Raw genomic sequence first — 20,318 nt, forward strand, 5'->3', positions numbered from 1 at the left:
CAGACTCTACATTATTCTTTAGTGCTGCATAGCATTCCATTATGTGTATGTACCATAGTTTAGCCATCCACTCTTCCACTGGTGGGCATGTAGGTTGTTTCCATCTTTATGCTGTTGTAAATAGTGCTGTGATGAACATGAATGTGCATGTATCTGTTCCTATCCTGGCTCTCACCTCTCTAGGATATATACCTAGTAATGGGATTGTTGGGTCAATGGTACCTCCAATTCCAGCTTTCTAAGGAACTGCCATATTGCTTTCCACAGTGGTTTTATCACTTCACAGTTCCACCAGCAGTGTATGAGTGTCCCAATATCCACATCCTGCCAGCACTTGTTTTTTTCTGTCTCATTGAATTTTGCCATCAGTGCTGGGGTGAGAGGGTATCTCATTGTTGTTTTGATTTGCATCTCTCTGATGGCCAGTGGTTGTGAGCATCTCTTCATGTATTAGCTGGCCACCTGAATATCCTCCTTGGTGAAGTGTCTGTTCATGTCTTCTGCCCATTTTTCAATTTGATTGTTAATTCTTTTGGTGTTGAGGCATTAGAGTTTTCTATGAATCTTAGAGATAAGTTCCTTTTGGCAAAGTCTTTTGAAGCACATAATATATTTAATTTTTAGAAGGTCCCATTCATCTAGTTTATCTTCAGCTGTTTGTGCATTTTGAGTTAAGCAAGCATCCCTTTTGATGGGAGATCAAATAGCCTCCTGTCATGGGTAGATCATTTCTGAGGATGCTTTCTTTCAAAGCCAGATGAATCCCTTCAGTGGAACATATTGACATACTCCATGGGGGTGTGTGGGAAGAAGACTCACAGAATATTGGTGTTGGGAAGGTGTCCTGGGTGATCTAGGCTAGGGTTACAAATCATGGCCCATGGTCAGAGCTGGCCTGCAGATGTGTTTTGTTTGGGCGATTTAGTGTTGGCCCATACAGTGTTTTTAAAATTTGTGCATTAGTCACCAAATCAGATGATTTCATGTAAAGATCTCTCCCTTTGCTCTTGAAAAATCAGGAATCTGGCAGCGCCAGGTGGCACCCCTCCCATAACCACTCCCGTCCTCACCCCTGATGGGACATGGGCTTTGCTGTTTTCCAGTCATCACTTCTCTCTAGTGCATCCCTGACACTGGGGCTGCTGGTCAGTTATCCCAGTTTTTGCTGTTGTTTTTCTTTTAATAAGTTTAAGAGGAAAGTGAATGTTTCTTAAACTTGTTTATCTAGCAAAGTGGAGATGTGACTGATAAACCAAGAGGGTGATTTAAAAAACCAAACCCACCACCATCAAGGCAATTCCAACTCATAGCGACCCCCATTAGGTTTCTGAGGTGGTGAATCTTTACAGAAGTAGATTGCCCTAACTTCCACGGCACTCCATGGTGGGTTTGAACTGCTAACCTTCTGGTTAGCAGTCAAATGCCTTAGGCACTGTGCCACCAGAGCTCCCAATAATATGTATAGTAATTGTTAAGTGGTTAAATGGGAACCTAACTTACTGTGTAAACGTTTGCTGAAAACACAATAAAATATCATTTAAAATAAATAAATAAAAATTAAATTTTAAAAAGATGAATTACAATAAGTTATTGCCAAACCATTGCTGTTGTTTTCTGAGAGCCCATGCAAGACCCGGGCAGTCCTTGAAGAGTAGGAGAAGATTCTTATAAGAATTAGTGACCAATCAAAAATCAAAAAAGAAAAAGGCTTAATTCATGCCCCCTATGATCCTTACCTGGATCATGGTGGCCCATCGTCCTAACTGGTCTCTACATCCAGGATTGTTGCTGTTCACTGCTGCCAGAGTAAACTTTCCAAAACACAAATTTCATCATTTTACTGTTTAATTTGAAATTCTCCAGTGTTTCCCCATTGCCTTCAGGATAAAGTCCAGGCTCTTTCACACAGCATGCAAAGACAGTCACACCAGCCTCACCCTTGCCCAGCCCTCCAGCCTCCTTCCCCCCGCCCCTGCAGGTGCTGCCTCCTCTGCCTGGGATGCCACTTCACCTGACTACCTAGAACCCAGTTGCCGTCAACTCAAATCTAACTCATGACAATCCCTTTAGTGTCAGAGTAGAACTGTACACCACGGGATTTTTTTTCAGAAGTAGATCACCAGGCCTTTGTTCCAAGGTGCCTCTGGGTGGACTTGAACCTCCAACCTCTGTTAGCAACTGAGCATGTTAACCCTTAGTACTGCCCAGGGACTCACCTGACTACCCCTCTTATTCCCAGGTTTTGATGTCATCCTACTTAGGAAGTCTTCCCTGACCAATTACCCTACCACCTCCTGCCTAGCGGGAGTCAGGAGTCAGGCCCTCCACTCCTCAGCTCACATGTACCTCTCTGTACTGTAATTGCCTTCTTGTCAGTCTCCTTGCTGCACTGTGCACTCTGAAGCAGGGACGGTGTCTTTTATCTCCATATTTCAATAGTTAGCCCATTACCTCACACAGAGTAGGTGTTTGTAGGATGAAGGAGGGAGAGGGGGGAAAAAAAGAAAGCTTGTCTGATTTCAAAGTTCATCGTTTTCTCGCCACACTCACCACCTCCTCTCAGCCCCTCACCGCTGCCCACCAGGACATTCTCCCGGTCCAGGGTGGCTGAGGTTATGGTGGACTCCTGGGGTGATCCAGTGAGCTGTACCCTGTCTCATGGTCACCCTGAAACAGACTGACCCTGGCCTACCTTCTGGTAAATGCATCCCAGTAAAGTGAGATGACTCATGTGTGTGTGACTCAGGGCAAATGCACCATAGCTGGAAAGAACCAATGTCTGCTTGGGGGGATGGTGGGTTTATAGAACAGCAGAGAACCAGGCAAATATCCATGAGTCTTCTGCAACTCTGCAGCCTACTAACTAGAATGAGAGTATAAATCCACTCCCCGTCCAGGGAGAAAAATAGGCTGTAATAGCAGAGCTTTGTAAGACTTGCATATCTGAAATTCTGTCTAATTTATTACTGATAAATAGTGTTTTAATAAACCTCCACTTATTGCATACTGACTATAAATTATAGGCCCTGCGATAAGCATCTTGCATACAAATGATTTCACTTAATCCTCACAATAGACCAATAACAACAGCAAAAATAATAGCAAATACATATAAGTACTTACTGTGTGCGAGGTGAGGCATTGATTGGTGTTTCAGTAGTAGAATTCTTGACTTCCAGGTGGGAGATCCAGGTTCAATTTCTGGCCAGTGCACCTCCCGCACAGCCGTCATCAGCCATTGGAGACTGTGTGCAGAGCTTCTAGACTAAGATGGGCTAGAACAAAAGGCCTAGTGATGTGCTTCTGAAAATCATCCAGTGAAAACCCTGTGGATCACAAGGTTCTGATGCGCAACCAGTTATGGGAATGGTGTGGGACCAGGCAGTGTTTCATTCCATTGTGCATGGGGTCACCATGAGTCAGGGCCAGCTCATTGTCAACCAGCGACAAAGTACTGTGCCACATGCTGTTCCAAGCACTTTGCATTTATTAATTTATCTAATTCTCACAGTACTCTGTGATGCAGGAACCGTTATCGTCCTCATTTTACAGATGAAAAAACAGACACAGAAAAGTCATACGTAGAGGTGCCTCATGGTTGTCTCCAGCACCTGGCTCCTAACTACTGTGCTATCTTCACAGACTCAGGAGATGGTGGAGCAATTCCTCCCCATTGGTGCTTCCCAAGGGCCAAGTGCAGAGGTCAGGTGGAATTCTGGGACTAAAACGCTTCCTTCTGATTCTAGGATTACAGCAGATGGGTAGCATTTGATGGCACATTCTGCTTCAGACATCTTTTCTTTTTTGCTTAAAGAGGGGCCAAGGGATGTGCTCAGTATTTGAATGTGGTCAGCTTGCTTTATAACAATGAGAGAATTTCTTCAAGACTTGTAGAATTCCTGGGATGCTGATGTGGTTGTTCTTATTACCTCTGCAGACAGTGAGACCGTACACTACCACTACGGGCCGAAGGACCTGGTCACAATCTTGTTCTACATCTTCATCACCATCATCTTGCATGCTGTGGTTCAGGAGTACATTTTAGATGTAAGTGACATGTCTGAATTCTGATATCAGAAGCTGGAAGAAGTCTTTGTTGGAGGCCCTCACCTTAGAGGAAACTGCAGCTCTGAATCCATCCATTTATCCCCTAATTTGCATACCCTAGTTGGTTCTATAGTAAGCCCTGGTAGCACAGTGGATAAGTGCTTGGCTGCTAACCAAAAGACTGGTGGTTTGAACCCACCAGCTGTCCCACAGGAAAAAGATATAGTAGTCTGCTTCCGTAAAGATCACAGCCTTAGAAGCCGTATGGGGTAGTTCTACTCTGTCCTATAGGGTTGCTATGAATCTGAATCTACTCGATGGCAGTAGGTTAAGTGGGTTCTGTTGTCTGCCTTCCTCTTCTACACCTTGGTCTCCATTCCATCTCACAGCCTCTTTAGTCAGCATGTGGGACAACAGTATTTATTACTTGGGGAGAGAGCTGCCTGAAAGATGACAAGCCAGTGTCCCTGTAGGTCCATGGTATTCAGCGTGTTAGGGGATGCTTTCTCCATGTCTAGGTTGAAGACATTAATCTTGCCACTTGCTCAAAATACTTGCCTTAAGTTAGTTAAGCACTCTGTGCACGCAGTAGGTTTACACTGAAAAAAAGTCTGACTTATGGCTGCTTCATGTGCCTGACACTGTTCAGCCCTTTCAGGAGGAAAAAACAGAAGTTTGAAATTTGCACATTACAAATACATTTAAGTGTTCATATATGGGTTTCTCTTTTTCTGTTAGAAAATCAGCAAAAGGCTTCATCTCTCCAAGGTCAAGCACAGCAAGTTCAATGAATCTGGACAGCTGGTAGTCTTTCATCTCAGCTCTGTGATATGGTGCTTCTACGTGGTAGTGACGGTGAGTGGTCCTGGGACCCCTGAAGCTTCTCCTCTGGGCTGCGAGCCGTCACTGTCTCCTCTTGGACCACTGGTAAAAATGACTTTGGAAGGTTTAAAAAATCAATCACCATTGAGTCAGCTCTTCCTTATGGCGACCCCTTGTGCATTAGCATAGAATTGTGCTCCATGGGTTTTCTTTTCCTTTTTTTTAAAACTATTTATTGTGATTTGGGAAAGTTTACAGAGCAAACTGGTTTTCCATTCAACAATTCATGCCCATTTTGCTTTGTGACGTTGATTGCAATCCCCACAATGTAACAGCACTCTTCCCACTTCCTCCCTGTTTTTACCGTTTCCCTTTGCCCATCTTTCCTGTCCCTTCCTGCCTTCTGAGCTTTATCTCTGAGAAAATGCTGCCCTTTTGATCTCAAGTATATACTTTCCTGGTGTTATTGTTCACCTTCTCATAGGGTTTTCAGTGGCTGATGTTTTGGAAGTAAATTGCCAGGCCTTTTTTCTGTGCCATCTCTGGGAACTGGAACCTCCCACCTTTCAGTTAACAGCCAAGTACATTAACTGTTTGCACCACCCAAAGAATCTGTCAGGGGCTTAGCAGGGAAGGAAAAGGGTAAGGAATAGTATGTAAACTTGGGGCACTTTCTTAGAACTGAAACTATTTTTATATCCTCATGGTATCACTGTGAGAGAGAAGAAAATGCTATGGATGCCATTTTACAGCTGACAGTCACTTGTCTAAAAATAAACACTTATTATAATTATTGTGTGGTACTTCAATAATGATACCATATAACTACATAGCACTTTGTTGTTTTACATGGCCTTTCTACACATGTTATCCCATGGGGTAAATTTTATATTCATTATGGTACCCACTCCATGGATTGAAGAAACCCAAACTCTGATTAAGCAATGTGCCCAAGATCACATGATTTGAAAGTGGCAAGAATGAGGCTTGGACTTGGTGATTTGGTTCCAGCGCACTCTGTTTTACCATGTTTGCCTTTCAGAAGCAAGGTCAGCCTCAGCCCTGTCCACACATCAAACTCTGTGAGAGTCAATGCCATTCTGCCAGATGTCTCCAGGAGCAGACAATTTATCTGCCTCCTATTTCTACACAATAGGACTCTTATTTCAAGCAACCTTTAAGACAACAAAATTCCTTTGTAGAAAGGAATGTGAACAGTCCTTTGGGATTCGTTGTAACAAGACCCAGCCTATAGTGCTTGTGGTTGGTTTTGTGGAGCGAACAAAATGCTGCCCGATCCACACCATCTTCCCAATTGTTGGTATGCTTGAGTTTACTGTTACAGCCACTGTGTATTTTGAATACTTGTAACCTAGGCCGCTCATCTTCAAGAGCTATGTTGGACAGTATTCTATTGTTATCTATAGGATTTTCATTGGCTAATGTTTGGAAGCAGATTTTCAGGCCTTTCTTAATAGTCTGTCTTAGTCCAAAAGCTCCACTAAAACCTGCCTACCATGGGTGATCCTGCTGGTATTTGAAATACTGGTGGCATATAGCATTACTCAGGCCACCACAGTATAGCAACTGACAGACAAATGATGACTTAGAAAGTGTTTAATTAGTACCCACCCCACCTGCGGGTGTCACCTGTCTATAACCTGGTCTCTTTCTCAGGAGCTAGAATTCTCCTGTCAAAAATCCAGGCCCATTAGAAAATCCAGCAGCTCTGTGATCTTGAAATTTCCTTCCCTGCCTTCCACAGATCCCTCACCTTCCCCCCCACTTCCTTCAGTGACTATGATGGGATTTCATAGCATAAAGAATTCTGCCTCCAGAGCTGAAAACTAAGTTCATATTTTCAAAGCAGGAGTCAACATGTCCTTTTCTATGTTGTTTTTATTTCTATTATTATTGTATTACAGAACTGTTTGCCTAAACAGAACACTAGGAATTTTAAACAAGGGACCCAAGACTTCTACACTGCCAACAGGGCTCCCCTATTACACTGTCCAGGGGGCGGGTTTACATTGTGGTCTGTGTGAACAGCGCCCCCTGTTTTTATGCAGTGTACATTCTGGCCCTAGGAAGTTTAGGTGCTTCTGGATTTCAGACTTCGTCCAACCACTTGATGCATGGTGTTCATGCACGCCTCTGGACACTCTGAGCAGCTTTGAGGCAGAAGGTCTCTGGATAGCACAGACATTTAACCAATCTTTCAGGAGAAGCGTTGCCTCATCCTGAATCACAGCTTTTCAACATCAGCCCAGTTGTGACATGTTTAGACCAGATTTGGGGTCCAATGAACTCAGTTACTTAATACCCCTCCCAGAATATGAAATGCTTTTCTGAGTACTTCAAGGGTGCTAATTAGTTTGGGATTTTGTAGCACTTTTTTTGGGGAATGCTGGTAACAGTTTTTTATGGTGAGAGCCAGTTCTCTACTCAACATATTCAACAAGAAATGGAGACGTGGGGGGCCATGGGAGGTGCCAGTGACCTTAGCGCCTAACACCACTTAGCTCCTTGTCTCCACCCACTTAATTTGGACCATTCTGCATGAGATAAAAGTGAACAAGGAAGAAGAGAGGGTAATTTGGAAAAAAGAGCAAAAACAGCTAGTTTTGGGTTTTTTTTTTTTTTTCAATCACATTATTATGGTATAAATTTTTCTCGGTCCTTTTCTTTCTTTCTCCCTCACATTAGCAGATCCTGCCAATTCTACCTCCAAAACATGCTGATAGTCTGTTAGCTTCTTTCTACCTTCACTGTGGACTCCTGGGTCAGTGGTTCTCAGCATGGGCCAGTTTTGTCTGCCAGGGGACATTTGCAATATGCTACTGGCATCTAGTGGGTAGAGGCCAGGGATACTGCTAAACATCCTATGATGCACAGGACAGTCCCTACCACAGAGAACTGTCCAGCCTAAAATGTCAGTATTGAGACACCTTGCCCTAGGTCAAGCCCCTGTCGTTTCTTGCATGGCCAATTAATAGCTTCCTTCTAGAAGGAGACAATTTCTACTCTTATACTCTCATCCCCACCCCAGTCCATTTTCTGTTCAGGCAGGTGGAGCTATTCAAAACATAAATTAAATCATGTATTCCCCTGCTTCAAAGCCCCCATCATGTACTTGCAGTGAAATCATTTTCTTCCTCACTCAGGTGACCCACACTTTGCTGTCTTTGCCGACCTCACATCATCTCATTTCCCCTGTCAGCAGCCCTAACTTCATCTTCTTATCTCTGCTCCTCTAACATTTCTGGCCATTCCTCCTCCTAGGCTTTGCACTAATGGTTTCCTCTGCTCAAATGCCCCACCCCTTGACATCCCAGGGCCAGTTCTTTGTCATCTAAGTCCCCACCTCCAGTAATTCAGTCCACAGAGCACCCACCCTATTTGTATTTTCTGCACAGCGCCCATTTCTGTGATGTTTTTCATACTCACATGTGCATGCTCTGTTGTCTGTCACTTTCACCAGATTGTAAGTATGTGAGCGGGCACTGTGGTAGAGCTGTATCCCTCCCTGGTGCATTGCTTAGCACATGCTAAGTGCTCAGTAAATATTGATTGAGAGAATGAATGAATAAATTGCAAATGCATCTTCTTGCTCCAATTTTTAACATTTTTTAAAGTAATGATTTGATTGTTTTTATAAAAATCAGGGATTTTTTTTTTTCCCTCAAGAGAGCAGTACAGAAGATTACAAAAAACAAAGCATTACTCCATATTCTTCCCACTAGAAATACCCAGTTTTATTTTGATGTTTAATTCAGACATTTCTCTCCTCATGCATACAAGGAGAATTATGGGAGGAGTCTGGACCAACGAATAATTTTGTAAGGTTATCAACTTTCTGAGGAGCTCTAGTGGAACAGTGCCTAAGGCATGTGACTGCTAACCAGAAGGCTGGTAGTTCAAACCCACCAGCCACTCCATGGAAGGAAGATGGAACAATCTACTTCTGTAAAGATTTACTGTCTCAGAAACCCAGTGGGGGTCACTATGAGTCAGAATTGACTCGATGGCAGTGAGTTTGTTTTTTGGGTTTTATCAACTTGCTACATGTACCATTCAGTAACCCTGATTACATTCTTCAAGTTGTGCAACCATCCTCACCCTGCTTTTCCACATTATTCTCTTCTTCCTCATTAATATAAACTCACTGCCTCCTAAGTTTCCTATCTGATCTTTCTACTTGCTGTTTTCAATTTGATCCCAAGGAGTAGGGTTTTTATACATGGTTATTCCTGAGGGATAAATGATACAAAGCCTGTCTAAATCTAGGTGGCAACTAGCTGGGTTATGACCAGGTTCTGCTGTTTTTGTGGTTCTTTTGGTTCATACACCCAAAAAGAAGCATGTTAGGGAAAGGGAGGGATTATCCCGGCTTCCTCAGGCCTCACATAGCTCAGGGGTTCACTTATAGAATCAGAAGAGCTCAAAGGATTTCAAAAGCTGCTGAAACCATCTGCTGAGGCCTATTGATGGGTGTGATTTGGACTGGGTTACAGGCAGCTTGCTTTGCCAAACGTGGCTCCCAGTGAACTTGTGATTTGGTGGCCTGGACTCTGACGTATTCTTCAGCCCCAGTCTTCTCTTAGCCAGCTGCTTGGCCAGAGGTCTGGAAAAGGCTGTTCTCAGAGCAGTGAGTCATTTTTCCTCTGGCTCCTCTGCTCTCTCCCCTCCAACCCCTCCCTGCTCATGTCCCAGTGGACTGGACATTCATAAGCAGGCAGCATTTTTCTGGAGAGTTTATTCTGCTTGAGCTTCAGAGTCCTGACCTCTTTGTCTCCTAAGTAAAGAGGCCAGGCTGAGGCGAGTTCCTGTTTAAAATCACAAGATCATCTGGGCTTTAAATTTCTCTTGATGCTGCTTCTTTTGGCCTGTCTTTTTTGGCAGAAATTTCTCTCCCACCTCAGTCCCAGAAATACCATTTTCCTCATTAAATATATTGCTATTCCTCTAGGAAGGAATTTCTCACCTCTCTGTTTCTTTGGAATGAGGTAGAAGTATGGAAGACCACATATCTCAGAGTGCCTAGGGTCAGTGATTCTGATGCTGGCAGGTGTGTGAACAGCAGAGAGGGAAGGCAGAGACTAACACCAGCAGTCCACACCCCCGCTTGGAAAACCCAGAGCTTCAGTCTTTGTGGTAGAGGAGTGAGAGAGGTAGCAGCGAGAAGAGATTAGAAATGAGGCTATAAGGTATTGGGCTGAGATTGTTTCCTTCAGATCTAAGTTACCATGGCAACACTAGTACATGTGTCTGATTGGACTTAGGTCATTGTGTTAATGAGGCCCAAGCTTGTGAGTTTGGGGCTGTGGACTGTACTGAAAATGCACGTGGATAATTCAGAGAGTATGTGGTGACTGGAGGGTGGGTGGATCAGCCCTTCACTTGATAATACAATTGAGGATCCAAAAGACAGTGATCTAGAATGCTTCTCCTAAATGATACTAGCTTTCTCATTCTCTTGAGTATTGCTAAACCCCTGCCTATAATCCCAGGGTGAATATTTGAGATTCCCAGCCTCCTCATGAAAGTCACCAACCAGCCTAGTTTCTTTTCTAACATACTAAGGTAACCTGGCCTGAGGTTGTTGGGTCAGGCAATTAATTGGTGGCCCAGCTCAGATTTTGGCTGTGTTGCTGAAAAACCATGTGATTTCAGGGTTTCTTCTTGTCTGTTCTTTAATTTTCTTATTTCTAAAATGAGGTCATAATAATCTAGCCTTCTCTTTCTTCTCTGAGGAGCTCTGGTGGCGTAGTGCCTGAAGCATTTGACTGCTAACGAGAAGGTTAGTGGTTCAAACCCACCAGCTGCTCTGCTGAAGGAAGATGGAGCAATCTACTTCCATAAAGATTTACCGCCTCAGAAACCCGATGAGGGTCGCTATGAGTTGGAATCAACTCAGTGGCAGTTAGTTTGGTTTTTTTGGTTCTTCCTTCTCTAAGTGACACATAAGGCCTTCTCTTGCCTCAGAAGGGAGAAATTGCTTAAAGGATTCATTGTTCATTCCTTTGTTCATCTAAACAAGCTGTTACTGGACTCTTTTAGTGTCAGCTGCCTCTTGCTCATGATGGATGTTTCCTTGTGTAATTTGTAATCTTAGATTGTAAATTCCTCTTTACCATCTAAGGGTTTATCTGTGGGAATCCTTCACATCCTTGGATGAGGGCATATCCCAAGGATATCACTGGCCCAAGAATTTCTTAGCTTGGTGATGCCTGTAGTGTATATTTGAACTCCCAACTCACAGCCTGAGTTAAGAATTTTAGGGGATAATTTTTTGTTTTCATCTAGAGTCCAGGCTGGGATGGACATCTTCATCTCCCTGTGTTGCTTGGCCAGCTCTTTCACGTCTACCCTTTTTCTGAGGTTGTAGTCCTTCAGGGGTCCTGATTTTATACAAGGGTTTCAGTTCTGTCTCCCAAGGCACCATCTTCTGTTCCTATATGGGCACAAAAACCTCAGTCCTAACTAGTGCCTTCTGGCTGCCACAGCATCACCTTAGCTTACTGCTGTGGTTTTTAGCTCCCTGTCCCTTTTGGGCCTTAAGGGATTTCCCTTTCTTAGTGTTAGCTCAGCTTTGCATTTAGAATATGTGTTAGATTTTAGCCAACGTTTCTAGGTGTTTTGTGATAGGAGGGTTCCACTATCATTCATTCCTAGATGCCTACTTTGTAAAATGTACTGTACTAGATGCTGGAGATATAAAGAAGGATAAGAAAAGACCCCAGCATGGAAGAACTTGCAGAGTAATGGAGGCAAGTGGCAGTGATGATGCAGTGTGATAAATGCCGAAATCCAGACTCACAGTGAGACCTGTGGGGGCCTGCTAGTCTTTTTATTCAAACTTTGTTCATGTTCTTTCAAGTGGATGGTGTCTCTAGAGTCCAATAGCTTATTCATTCTATAAGCCTTTGCCAAATTCCACATGGCAGGCTCAGAGCTAGACCCTCTTGCATAAACGATCACATTTATTTCGCCAGTAACTCTGTGAAGGTAGGTGTTTGTATCCTTGTTTTCCAGATGAACTAATTGATGTATAGGGAAACTCATTAACTTGTTCAGAGGATACTGCTTGTAGTGTCAGACCTCTATTCAGATACCAGCCTTCCATTCTTCCTATTAGATCCTGGCTGGCTCTTTCACAGTAAAGAAATCAGTCAAATGCCAGTGGATGCGACACAGAGAGATGCTTCGTTCTGATATTTTCTGCTCCTTCCACTTTCATGCAGCTGGGAGCTGGGTGCTTGCCGCAGGTCTCCTGTCCACATCTCTCAATGCTCTCTCTTCTTTCTCTCCCACCACAGGAAGGATACTTAACAAACCCAAGAAGCCTCTGGGAGGATTACCCACATGTGTATCTCCCGTGAGTATGTCTTGACTTGGTCCCAGGGAGGAGCAAGCTGGTCCACTGGCTTCTCCATTCCCAGAAAGTAGCCAGAACAGTACGAGGCCAGCTGGCAGCAGGACCAGATCAACCCCTGGGAAGCCTATTAGGGCAGGGTACTGTGGAGGGCTGACCTGCCTGGGAGCCGCTTTCCGTGTACACTTTGCACAGAGAATCCTGAAATGAAAGGTCCTCTACACTAGCCCCTATCACAGAAAAAAAACTAAACCATGGGAGGCAGGTGCAAAAGCAGAATATCTCCATACAGTCCTCAGGCTTTGTGCCTCCTTGGCAGCTACTCAAATTCATAGCACCTCTTGCCTTTCTGCCCTCCTGTGGCTGAGGCTCCAGCAGAGGCAGCCCTCTTCTGCCCTTTCCCTTCTGCTCTGGGGGTTCTCTGTGCTGCCAAGATGCCAGGAGGGCAACACCTATGCCCAGCTCCCTCAGGAGACTGCTCTTCACCTTTCTCAAGACCCTTATGAGCAACACCACCAGAGGACTTCCCTTTGGCTGATTTAGAGCCTTCCTTTGCTCCGTAGATCCATTCATTCTTCAATATCTTCAGTGACTGTCATCTTCTTTGGTAGCAGGGCTCTCTATCAGCTACCCCCACCCCTTACCCCCAGCCTTCCCTCTCTAGGCTGAAAAAGCCCTCCTCTGCACTCTTAATCATTTTTGTTTGTTTCCATGAAATTTCCATGCCCTTGAAGTGGCCTTTGATATGGAACAAGGGCACTGGCCTCCAGGCTCAGGAGGGTGGTAATGGCAAATCAAACTCTCTCACTTCTGGGCCAGCTCCTCACAAAGTCTTGGCCCTTAACATTTCTCTGTCATTCTTGGCAAGGCCCCCACCTACCCCGGGATATTTTTTTCCATCCACCTGTGTAACTCACTTCCTTGTTTCCAGCTTCCAGGTAAAGTTTTTCTACCTGTGCCAGCTGGCCTACTGGCTACATGCACTTCCCGAGCTGTATTTCCAGAAAGTACGGAAGGTGAGTACTCACTTCTTCCTCATGACTCTTGGAGCCCATTCATTCTCCACCTGCCCTCTTGCTGTCCTCAACGGTACTTCCTCTTGGAAGCTCCAAGAGTCAGGGGTGGTGTTGGGGATGTGCTGAGGGGTTGAGTAAAATGCTAAGTCTTCCTCCTTCCATCCCATGAGAGTAGGACCCCAGCATCAATCCCCACCTGCCTTCCATATCACACAGGTGGCTTTAGGGGAAATCTCACTTGGTATTCTAGGTAGTGGGTGGAAAGATTTTTACCTTTCACACAGTCTTATTTTATTGTTTCCATCTGAATTATTTCCAAAGCCTGTTCACCAATCCCTGTCTCTTCTTTCTCAACCCAAACATTGCCCCTGACACTGGACCCAAAGCTGCTGCTTCCTTGTCAGACTTTTCAGCAGCCCTGTACATGAGATTTGAGATGATGTGAGAGCTAGCCCTCCCTCATTCCCCTGCATTGCCCCTCCACCCCCCACTCCCTGCATCTTTATTTAGGGAAAGAGCAAATTTACTGTCTGGTTCTTTTGTCTGCAGGAGGAAATTCCCCGTCAGCTCCAATACATCTGCCTGTACCTGGTCCACATAGCTGGCGCATACCTCTTAAAGTGAGTGAGACCCTGGGGCCAGCCAGATTGCCTTGCCTGCTTCTGTCCATGCATCAATCTGCATATTCATTCCATTAGCAGGCATTCATTAATACCTTGTGTGTGCCAAGTACCATGCCAAGACCTGGGAATACAAGGATGGTTAATGGAAGATTCCATTTTCTTCAGTCATTCATTCTCAGCCAAGTAGGAAAGACAGTTACAGATGTAGATGAGAGTTTGGGGTGTTAAGAGCTATATATAATATGATATGTATCATATGCTCTGGGAACCCAGAAGAGTGACCGACCACCTGAACCTGAGAGAGAGCCAGGAAAGGCTTCTGAGGCTGGCGACACTTGAACCATGGTTTTGCAGTTTGAAGGCAGCCCAAAGCTGGCCTCCTGCCTCTCGGTGCCGAGGGGCAGATGCTACTAGAGCTTCTAGGCCTAGAAACCCCCTTCCCTCTGATTTGTGATGAAGTGGAGAATAGACTGGGCCCTACTTCAGAGTTTGCTGCTTGATTATTCTCTCTACAAGTCAAAAGAGTTGCTGTAGCGTTCAGCCTTGAGAGTGTCTTTTATGAAAAGAACTGTTTGGTGAATAGGTATGTCATTGCTAATTTGGATGACTTCTTGAGCTTTATCACTGCAGGACAGAAAGATGCCGTACACTTTCTCCAGGCTGGCCTTTTGAGAACTTGCTATGCATAACTTTCTTCTTCAGTGCCTGAAAGTCCTGGGGCTCATTCTGTCTCACATTCTTACAGCAGGCATGCTGTGAAAATGACTGATTCAGGGAAATAGAGTCAGGGAGGGAAGCAGCACTCAGGCTTTTGTCTCCTGCCTCCCAGAGAGCCTGTCTGGAGACCTTTGGCTGCAAGATTTCTCAAGAAGGACAGAACTTGAAAGTGCAGGAACGATTCAGGGCCTAATTTTGGTTAAGAGCTTGGCTTTTAGAGTCTTTCATTTACTCAACACGTGCCTGAGCACCTCCCATGGGCCAGGTGCTGGTTTAGGAGCTGCAGATACCTCTGGGTAAAGGCAGACAAGGGCCCTACTCTGGTGCTTCCATTCTAGCGGGAGTCAGAGAGTAAACAAGGCAACATAAATACTATGAAGAAAATAAAGCCAGGGAGTATTATGCAGTGACTTGTCCATTTGGTACCTGTGGTGTGCTGGGAGAATGCCTCTCTGAGGCCCAAATGACAAGAGCCAGGCACGTGAAGATGTGGGGAAAGAGCTGTGCAGGCAAATGGAACAGAAGGTGCAGAGACCCTGTGCTAGGAATGAGCTCACTGTGTCCTGAATGTAGAAAATGATGTTTGTGGTGAGGTCATACACCAGATCACTTTGCACTTTGAGGGCCATGATGAGGACATTGGGTAGTTTTTATATTCTCTTGATGCCCATTAGTAAACTTCCTGAGTGATTTTTCGCTTATTTGGTCACATTTGGTGTAATCGGCCAGATCCTCATTTATGAGTGTCTGTGAGTGTGCGCCAGCATTATTTCATTGACTTCACAAACCCCTGCACATGTAGTAGGATATGTAATTTCACTTTGTAGTTTTTTCACATTGTATTTGAACTATATCTGACCACCTGCAAGAGGCTGCCTCACACAGGAAATTATAAGATCATGACTAGAATTAAGCAGAGGGGGAATGTGTGCGTGTTGCTGATTTTATAAGAGGTCAGTTTACTAGCAGGTATTTTTACACTGTGTTGAGTTGTGCTTTCCTGTGTACTTGTTAGCTGTGCAGACTTGGGTAATAGAAAGTCAAATGGTGGAAACCCCTGGTGTTACTATATAAAAGTACAGCTAACTTGCTCTGAGCATCTTTTATGTGCTTAGTTCCAGGCTGGGTGTTGGGGATAAGACAGTGAATGCAAGGTAGTAAGTGCTGTGAAGAGTGCAAACTTGGTCCTCTATGGGAGCAGGTTGTGGCATCTGACCCATACAGGACAGGTGAAAGGCCTGGGGCTGGTATTAGGAAGAATTCTTAAAAATGTGACAGCTAAACCACATCCTGAAGGCGGAGGCAGGGCCAGCCAGGGAAAGCAGGCGTGGAAAGCACAGCCAGGCCCAGGGGCCGAGCCAAGTCGTGACATCTTTGTAGACGTGTAAAGCTGGTGTTTCTCTCCCCAGCTTGAGCCGCCTGGGCCTGATCTTACTGCTGCTGCAGTACTCAACTGAGTTCCTCTTCCACATGGCTCGACTCTTCTACTTCGCAGACGAAAACAACGAGAAGCTGTAAGTGGATCTGAGGTGGGGCTGGGCCTCCCTTGAGGTCAGGATGACCTGAGGATCCTGCCCTGGGTGTGAACTGCCTGCTTCCTTGCAGGAGACGCCCCAAGGTTATTTCCCAGAGTATCTTTTTCTAGATATCTTGTCCCTCTGGCACCTTCCTGAGGCACCCCTGAATCCTGTCCTCACCTCAAGTTGCTCCTAGAGATATAAAGGTGCCCACATGGCCCTCAAGGCTGACCTCCCTTTTCTGCCTCTGCGAGTAGGTTTAATGCCTGGGCTGCTGTGTTTGGGGTCACCCGCCTCTTCATCCTCACCCTTGCTGTGCTGGCCATCGGCTTTGGACTGGCTCGCATGGAAAACCAGGCATTTGACCCTGAGAAAGGCAACTTCAACACCTTGCTTTGCAGGTGAGTGGGGCAGAAGCCTAAGAAGATGAGTCAGGGCTTCCCCAGGGCTCCTCGGAGCCTCCTGAACCCGGCACAGCTGTGTAGAGGGTCAGGGTGGCAGACCATCAAATCTGCAGCATGTTGGTATTTTGTTGGAATATCAGGCTCATCCCAAGAAGTGATACCAGCTTTCCGTTTCCATCTAAACCCTCTTCACTCTGTGACCTTGGTCTGCTCACACTGTCGTCAGGGGCTCAGTCCTAGTACACATCCCCTTACCTTGTCTATTGCTTTGCGATATTACCTCCAGTCTCTCATTACAACTGCACTTGCACTCTTTAAAACTGTGTTTCCACTAGCTTCACTAATGGCTGCCCCCACCAGTGAGGAAGCTGTTATATACCTGTTCCTATGACCCTGTAGGCCCAGGAGGGTGTGTGACATGTGCAGGGTTGCTCAGCTTTAAGTGGCACAAAAGATGTGAAGCTACTCTTGAATGATTTCAGCTGTATCTTCATTCAATTCATTTGAATTCCACCAGTATTTATGGAGCTTACATGTATGTTGTGGGTACAGAAAAAAAAAAAAAGACAGACATGGATCCAGCCCAGGCTTGGGAGTGGCCTGATCAAGGACTGGCCAAGCATCTGTGGCCTTGTCCTTGTCCATCTCCTCAGCCCCCAACACGACACTACCCTTGAAGTTCTGTAGAGCAGAGACAAGGACTGTGGTGGGTGTCAGCATCAAACTTTGCACTCTTCCTGGTGATGGTGGTGGTAAGGGAAGAGGAGAAGCTGAGGGGGACCGCAGCTGCAGGGCCCCTGGCCAGGTCTCCCCCTCCCAGGCTGTGGGCCCGAGTCGCCCCTCAGCCTCCTCTCTGCCCCTCCTTCCCCAGGCTGTGTGTGCTGCTGCTGGTGTGTGCTGCCCAGGCCTGGCTCATGTGGCGCTTCATCCACTCCCAGCTGCGGCACTGGCGGGAATACTGGAATGAACAGAATGCCAAGCGGAGAATCCCAGCTGCCCCCAGACTACCAGCCAGGCTCATCAAGAGGGAATCTGGTGAGTGCCAGGGCCCTCGGGCAGATAGCAGGCAGGCAGGCAGGTGGGCGAAATCTGTCTGGAGTGGGTTGGGAGGAGCCAGGCCCATGGCTCCCTGAGATCTCTTCAGACTGAGTCTGACCAGTCCTGCTGGCTTCTTCCTCCTGACTCCCTCCCCTGGACCTGGGCTCTGCAGCTCCTGCCACAGCCTAACTGGCACATGGCTGGGCATGGGCCAGGGACAGATTGTGGGTGGCACTGGCCTTAGCTCGACTAGGCGGCCTCCTCACCACCACCACAGGGCAGGGTAGGAATGGGTGGGGAGCTGTGGCGGGAAGCATGTCCTCAGGGTGGCTTCTGGGCCCTAGCCAAGTTGTGTTGCTGCTGTTGTCTGTCCTCTGCACAGCAGGCTCTGTCCTCACCTGCCCTCTTGCTCTGAATCTTGGTCTGCCTCTCCCTCCCTGGGTGTTGGCTTTTCCTTTGTCTTCAAGAATAATTCAAGGTGGCAGAGTGCTAGGTGGGCAGCAGGGGTGGGACACCCACTTTTTCTTTGGTCCCTGCCACCTGCTCCTAGGGCATTGCTAAGCTCAGCACTTTCTGCAGCCCAAGGACTTGTCTGCACCAGGATCTGTCTGACTCACCTGCCTCTCTCCAGGAGACAGCCTGCTTGGCAGAGGCCCATGTGTGTTTGAACCAGCCACGTGCAGGGCTGGGTGTGACGGTAGCAGGCCTGGCATGGGGTGGTGTGAGGTCGCAGCCAGGCCTGCTGCTTCGGCTTTAAGCAAGCAGAAGAAAGGACATTTAACAATAGAAATATCACGATTTTTTCCATCAGAGGAGTGGCAGGCGCCTGAGTAAGGCCTTGTCCCACCGCCTCTTGTCCCCCCTCCCACTGTTATCACCATTCTTTTGCGTTGTTGCTGAAATGGCTGCTGCCCTGAAGGGGGCCTGGCAACAGCTAAGTGGTTTCAGGGATTACCCAGCCTCAGGCTTAGGCATGCGGGTCTCTGCCTGTCCCTGGGTTACTATGTCATCCCAGCCCCCTCCCAACAATGGACAGAAACCCAGCACTTCAAACCAGGCCACTTATAGCAAGACAGTGGGGAAGAAAGCAGGAATCTATGGGGAGCTGTCTGCAGTTTTCCCCTGGCTTCTGGAACCTGCAGCCTAGTGTCCCCTTTGGCTCATCTTGTGTGCAGCAGCAGTGCTGGCCGGGCCCCCGTTGTTGGCAAGGACTCTACCCTGTTCCCCTATCCTGCTCCACGCCCAGCAGAAATACCATGTCTGTTTGTCTCCCTCCACTTCCCAGGTTACCATGAAAATGGAGTGGTGAAAGCAGAAAACGGGACCTCCCCACGGACTAAGAAACTCAAGTCTCCTTAAGGCCAAAGTGCTGGGAACAGGAATCCTCTTGGTGGGGGCCCTGCAAGGAGGCCAGGAGCCAGGCCTGGTCGCTGCCTCCTCCCTGCTTGTGATGCTCCATCTCAAACAGCACAAGGCCGTCTCTAAACGGGGCTTCTCGCTTTCTCACTCCTTTGCTTTCTCTTCCTTACTCTTCCGTAAACCATTCTCAATAAAACCAAAAATCTTCCTCCTCCTCCCTCCAGCCACCTCGTGGCCTCCCCTCTGTCCTGTGTGGGGTTCTGCAGAAGTCCAGGTTCTCATGGTCATCTGGCTGCTGGCCTCCTCTTTCTCTTAATTCACAACTGCTGCTTTCTCTTTTCACTTCTTAATTTTACCTGATTGTGCCGTTTTTCTGTGTCTGATTTTTACAATGGGAGGGAGCTAAGATTGTAGTACTGTCCATTGAACACCCAGCTTCAGTTTCCAGGACCTGCCAGAGTCTGGAAGCATCATGGCAGGAGCCTCCATCTGGGGCAGGGAGCAGGCCCCTTGGCCGTCCTCGTGTGGATGGGCAAGAAGGGGAGAGACCGCCCCTCCCGGATCATAATCTCCTTGGTGCTGATTAACTGATGAGATGTATGATTCCAGTTCTGCATGCACCATCTTGAGGCACGGGAGTGCCACTGCTGGTTGTAAATGCCAGGGCATATGGCTTTGGGCCGTGACGACGCAGTCCAGAAGGATGGTGTTAACTGTGTTGGGTCCCATGACTCGAGAGTTTGCCAGTAGCTGCTCCTGGAATGGAAACCAGCCTGCTGTCACTCTGCAGGGAAGTGCTAGAGGAAGACAACTCTTCCCACTCCTTAGAGCAAGAACAAAGCATACTGAGCAGTGGGCTCTTCTGGAAAGGTAACAGCTGCAGCAGTGTGGAGGAGATGAACTAGGCCTTTCTTCAGCAGCCTCAGCTGCGGTTGCTTTTTCAACCAGTTCACCAGCATTCAGAACCAAACCAACAGTAATTACATGCCTGACCACGATCTGCTGGCCCTAAACCCCAGAACCAGCCACCCCTGTTGGGCCATGCTTGCTACCTTGACTTCATCTCTCACTGCAGGAACACTAAGCCTCAAGGGCTCTCATCCCACACAAGACCCTTGGTGGCCCTTGGAGGGTCACTTGGGCCACTTACCCTCTGGCCTCATTTGTCAAGTGTCCTTTGGAATTGTGTCGTTTGCCGATGTTTGTTGAGCACACCAACAGCCTGTAGACTGGAAACCGGGACTGGCTCACACTCACTTCTCTGGTTAGATGAGCAGACACCCCTGGGTCCCCAGGAGTCTCTTGGCCCCCTTCCCTCATGTATTCTTTCCCTCCCCTCCATCTAAAGACAAGGTACCAAGTCCCTATGGTGCCTTTTGAGGACATCCAGAAGGGAGGTT

At 46.8% G+C, this 20,318-nt stretch overlaps 1 protein-coding gene across 1 annotated transcript in view; it reads left to right on the forward strand.

Moving 5' to 3' along the window:
• Positions 1–18,918, forward strand: part of TRAM2 (translocation associated membrane protein 2) — a 104,181-nt gene extending 85,263 nt beyond the window's left edge. Inside the window, exons 3-11 of the mRNA XM_007936143.2 lie at positions 3,938–4,047; positions 4,786–4,902; positions 12,189–12,247; positions 13,176–13,260; positions 13,810–13,880; positions 16,010–16,114; positions 16,375–16,518; positions 17,393–17,556; positions 18,845–18,918. Coding sequence (XP_007934334.1) covers positions 3,938–4,047; positions 4,786–4,902; positions 12,189–12,247; positions 13,176–13,260; positions 13,810–13,880; positions 16,010–16,114; positions 16,375–16,518; positions 17,393–17,556; positions 18,845–18,918 — 929 coding nt within the window. The remainder of the gene's footprint in view (positions 1–3,937; positions 4,048–4,785; positions 4,903–12,188; positions 12,248–13,175; positions 13,261–13,809; positions 13,881–16,009; positions 16,115–16,374; positions 16,519–17,392; positions 17,557–18,844) is intronic.
• Positions 18,919–20,318: the final 1,400 nt, after the last annotated feature.

Source organism: Orycteropus afer, unplaced genomic scaffold (assembly GCF_000298275.1).
Source record: "Orycteropus afer afer isolate SDZICR_OR568_19922 unplaced genomic scaffold, OryAfe1.0 scaffold00034, whole genome shotgun sequence".
NCBI lineage: Eukaryota > Metazoa > Chordata > Mammalia > Tubulidentata > Orycteropodidae > Orycteropus > Orycteropus afer.